Source organism: Antrostomus carolinensis, unplaced genomic scaffold (genome assembly GCF_000700745.2).
Source record: "Antrostomus carolinensis isolate BGI_N321 unplaced genomic scaffold, ASM70074v2 scaffold9605, whole genome shotgun sequence".
Taxonomy (NCBI): domain Eukaryota; kingdom Metazoa; phylum Chordata; class Aves; order Caprimulgiformes; family Caprimulgidae; genus Antrostomus; species Antrostomus carolinensis.
In genome coordinates this window covers 3,506-8,279 of record NW_010318404.1, presented here as the reverse complement: position 1 = coordinate 8,279, position 4,774 = coordinate 3,506, and the positions used below count along the sequence as shown (strand labels likewise).

Sequence of the window (4,774 nt, the reverse complement as noted above, 5' to 3'; positions counted from 1 at the left end):
TGAAGAGGTATAAGCAGCTTCACAAATCCTGTCAGCTAATCAAAAAATATTAGAGAAACTCTCCACAGCTTATTGGTTTTCTGTCACTTGCTGTAGATGTTAGGAATGTGTAGAAATGAATAAATGTATTAATGCACAGCAGCCTGTCAGGAGCCCTTGGCACGCCGTGAGCTTGTGTACTGCATTTGCCAGTCAAATCTGCCTGACGCTATCAGCATTCCCTGACAGCAACCAGTTCGCACGGGAGTCAGCCTGGAGTCTGCTTTTAAATAGTAATATCTCACATTATGGCGTGTGACACTAATTTCTACCTGAGCCATAAGTGGTATTTCGTTTACAGGCCTGACACAGATGTTCAGTTTATTTAGCTCACGTTTAGAATCATAGAATCATTTTTGGTTGGAAAAGACCTTTAAGACCATAGAGTCCAACTGTAAACCTAGCACTGCCACGTCCACCACTAAACCATGTTCTTAAGTACCACATCTACACGTCTTTTAAATACCTCCAGGGATGGTGACTCAAACACTTCCCTGGGCAGCCTGTTCCAATGCTTGACAACCCTTTTGGTGAAGAATTTTTTTCTGTTTTCTGATCTAAACTTCCCCTGGTGCAACTTGAGGCAATTTCCTCTCATTAATTCCTTCCGTTATGGATTTGAGCCACATTGTGATTTTTCCTACAAAAAAGCACAGCCCTTAATTGTGTTAATCACTTCTCATATACACAGCAGGAGTGCTCCCTAATTTTATGTCCAATAAGTTCTGCCTGCTGCCATCCAGGTGGATGAAACATGCCTTTCTGGACTCAAAAGGATCCTTGGTCTTGGATAGAAACAGGACTGCTGGACCACAGGCTGGGTGGGAAGGGAGGCCGGGGTGGTAGCAGGAGGGGATGCAAGGCAGAAGGGCAGGGAAAGTAAGAAAAGTAATGGTGGAAAAAAACAAGAAATAAAGTGAAGACAAGTGAGGACTCTTTCTGTCAACTTCTTTCTCTTTTCCTTTCTTTTAAGGTCCTCTTAGGTTTTTCTGCTATCGCTTCTGATTGACAGCTTCCTACCTTCTCTCGTTTCTCTTTTCTCATTCCTCCACTTTGGGCTTTTCCCTCTTCTAACAGACACTGGAAAATGGTGGCAGTGACAGAGCCTTCTCCCAGCAAGGGACGAGCTGTGGGCACTTGGATGGTACCCCCTGCCAGTTGGAAGTTGCTCAAACAAGGAACTGCAATACAGTGCAGTGGTGTCTTCCCATGCTATGGTGCAAAGATGAATGCTATCATCTTTGTATCTATGCACAAAAAAATGTCAAAGGAAATCAAACAGTGTCACAGCCTTAAGATTGATTCATATGATTGATCACAAACGTACTAATTTTATGACAAATTACCAGTCAGTAAAATTTAATACAAAAAGCTGTATATTCTGCAACCCTTGGGTATTAATTTATGTATAAGATTAGATTTTTCAGTCACAGGGTTTTTTTTCAACTATTTAATACAAATTTCTTTCAGTTTTTGTTGCACTACAATATTTTTCATTGCTTTTGAACTTCAGTGGCAATGTAATATATCTTTATATGGAGACTACCAAGACAGTTTATTTGGAAAGAGAGTAATTTTTATGCTGTTATTCTGCTGGTTCCTATTATATTCATATGCACATACATATTTAATATCTTCTATCACTGCATCTTTATAATGCTAATTGTTCACTAAGAACAAAACACGTTTGGACTAACTTTCCCTTTTGGTATTCTTGAACTAACTATGGGAAAGAATTAACCTTAATTATCTGTGAAGTATCACATACACTTATGACACTCAGCAAGTAATAAACCAAATTTTGAAGTATCTCCGAAGCTTAAAATATTCTCTTTAAGTCCTACATCACTATATTGGTGCACAGTAGTCCTGAGGGACACCTCCTTCTGAGGTATATGTTGATCTAACCCATTCTTTTTTGTTTCTCTGTCTCAGAAAGAGGTTAGAGCTCTGTTCCTCAGTAAACAGAAGTACACCTCAGCTACTCAGTGTACTTTGCAATAGAAAACCTGGCAGACATCTGAAAAATCAACCATCTACAGCAGCTAAATTAACTACCATTTTCTGTTTTTACTCAGCCTTGAAGTCAACTCCTATTGAGTTTGACCTGCCTGAGTAGTAACTGAGTAAGGGCTTCAGCATGTGGTCCAATAATAAAATTAAAAAAAAAAAAAAGTGAAGCCTCTCTTTAAGGAAAATATCAACATCACAGTATCTTCAATTCTCCATTGCCCAGCATCTAATTCAGTCACTAGACAAATGAAAGAAGATGAGTGTTCAGAAACACTGCAGACTTCTGTAAGGTCCTTGAGTTTCTCCAGCACTCCTTTATACTAGGCTCAAGGGCTGGCTTTCCTTTTAAATAGCCCTAGAAGATCCAGTTTGAGCCAGAGCAGGATTAGCTGGCTGCATAAGAAATCCCTGGAGAGGAGAGGAACGCACAGAGCTGCAGCACTCTGCCAGGCACTGAGCACTGCTCCAGCCCAGAGTACAAACCAGGAAAGCTGCCATCACCAATAGATGAGCGTAGTGCCCACCCTACTTCTCTGATGGGTGATACATGGTAGAGGAGAACATGTCCGCAAATTTCCACTGCTTGGCATTGCAGCCCTGGATGGAGAACCAGCGCAGCCAAGATGCTGCTCACATTTGCTCCTACCACCGAGACAGTAACCTCCAGCAAAGCAGCAGCGCTGACAGCAGGGAGCAATAACTTGTAAAGACCACCACTGACGTTTGCTTTAGTGCCCACAAAAAAAAGCCTCTGGGGAAACCACCAGGGTGGTCTTAATCACAGCAAGATCCTCTCCAGGCACCAGGATTGGTCAGGTTCATGATGGCAGAAGAGGTGCCTAAAAGGTACAATAAGCTCCTGTCCTGCCCTATGCCACATGCTTTGTCCTGCAACTTGTAACTTAGAGAATTTAGGACCTGATAGAGCTTGGCCATGCTGGACATTGGGAAAAATATAGGCACAATGGAATTAATTTATTTTAACTAACTAAAAGTGTATTGTGCTTTTGGAAAGAAATTCATAAATATTATGCTTCCATGGAGTAAAAACAATATGTACCAATACATTTTCTGCCCCAACTTAGGAAACAGGTTCCCAACTCCAAGATTACATAAATGTGTTAGTAAGCACATGTACATGTACATAATTCATTTTCCTGATGTATTTGCAGGTAAAAACTTCATTGACTTGTGCAATAGTTCTTACGTGTTTGTAATATATTTCTACCTGAACAGCAGCAAATTATAAAAGCAGATTCTGTATAACCTATCAGACTGCTACAGGGAAAAAAGCAACCAACCAAACAAAAAAAAAACCTCCCACAAACCCAAATAAACACTGATCTCATATTTAAAACTGTTTTCATGACTTTTTCTCCCCAAAAATGCATAACATTAATAGTGTAAAAACTAAACCACCATATGAGGCATATTTTAAAGCCTCATATAAACAATGAAGCTTGTATGACATCCTCAGAGCAAAGAATGTCCAAATATGGCTGAGTTAAGTACCCTGAGAATTAACTGCTCTTAATAAATTCACTGAAGTTTGTAAGTAAGTCCACATTTACCAAGAATCAGAAGAGAAATAAAGGGAAGGGAAAGTGATTCAACTCATTTTCCTGTACCATTTTCTACAGATGTTGTGTTATAAACATCCTCCATATCTTGGATGCTGGAGGCATCTGTTGAATCTTGGTCACTGACTACAATTCCTACTGAAGAAAGACTAGAAATGAAGGAGTGCATCTTTTTTGCATAAATATCCCTAATGTTAAAATAAGGTAGGTCATTACATTTCTCTTTGCGATCATTGTTGCACTGGTCTGGATCAATATCTTTTTGTTTTTGATAGTACTTAGAAAACTTATTGAAAATAATGGTGATTGGAAGTGCTACCACTAGTATCCCACAGATAATGCATAGGGTGCCAAGCAGCTTTCCAGCAAGCGTGACTGGATAAGTGTCCCCATAACCAACAGTGGTCATGCTAATGGTTGCCCACCACCAGCAAACAGGGATGCTGTGCAGTTCTGATGAGTCATCATCTTTCTCCACTGAGTAGACAAGCACTGAAAAAATAGAAATCCCGACAGACAAAAACAAAAGCAAAAGTCCAACTTCCTGATAGCTATGTCTCAAAGTGGCACCTAAGGACCGCAGTCCTACAGAGTGCCTGGCCAGTTTCAGGATGCGAAATATCCTCATTAACCGCAGGATCTGAACCACTTTCCCCATGTTTTCAATATCTTCACTTTCTTCTTCCTTTGTGTCCACAGCCAAGGTGGCATAAAATGGGATAATAGAGACAAAATCAATGATATTCAGTGGTTTCTTCCAGAACTTCTTTTGACTCGGAGCAGTGATAAGTCTGATCACTAGCTCAGCAGTGAACCAGATGATGCACGTAATCTCCACGGCTTCCAACACAGGGTCTTCAATCTCTCTGTCATTGGCATCCAGCTTTTGAAACTCTGGCATGCTGTGAATGCACATGGCCACAATTGACGCCAAGACAACACTCAGTGATGACACGGCAATTAACTTGGCAGACAAGCAGTATGCAGGATTTTCCATTCTGACCCAGATCTTCTTTCTTATTTCACCGAAACACAGATTGTCAAACTTTTCCAGCTCTTTATCAAATATGGATGACTCTTCATTAGAGGAGTCTATACTTCTGTCATTGCTCTTCTGATCCCAGTCTTTCTCAGGACCTTCT

General features: G+C 40.4%; 1 protein-coding gene across 1 annotated transcript in view; it reads right to left on the bottom strand.

Moving 5' to 3' along the window:
- Positions 1 to 3,666: 3,666 nt before the first annotated feature.
- The window catches only part of KCNS3 (potassium voltage-gated channel modifier subfamily S member 3), a 1,513-nt gene continuing 405 nt past the window's right edge, over positions 3,667 to 4,774 (bottom strand). Inside the window, exon 1 of the mRNA XM_010168886.1 lies at positions 3,667 to 4,774. This exon is cut by the window's right edge and continues 405 nt beyond it. Within this exon, the coding sequence (XP_010167188.1) occupies positions 3,667 to 4,774 (1,108 nt within the window).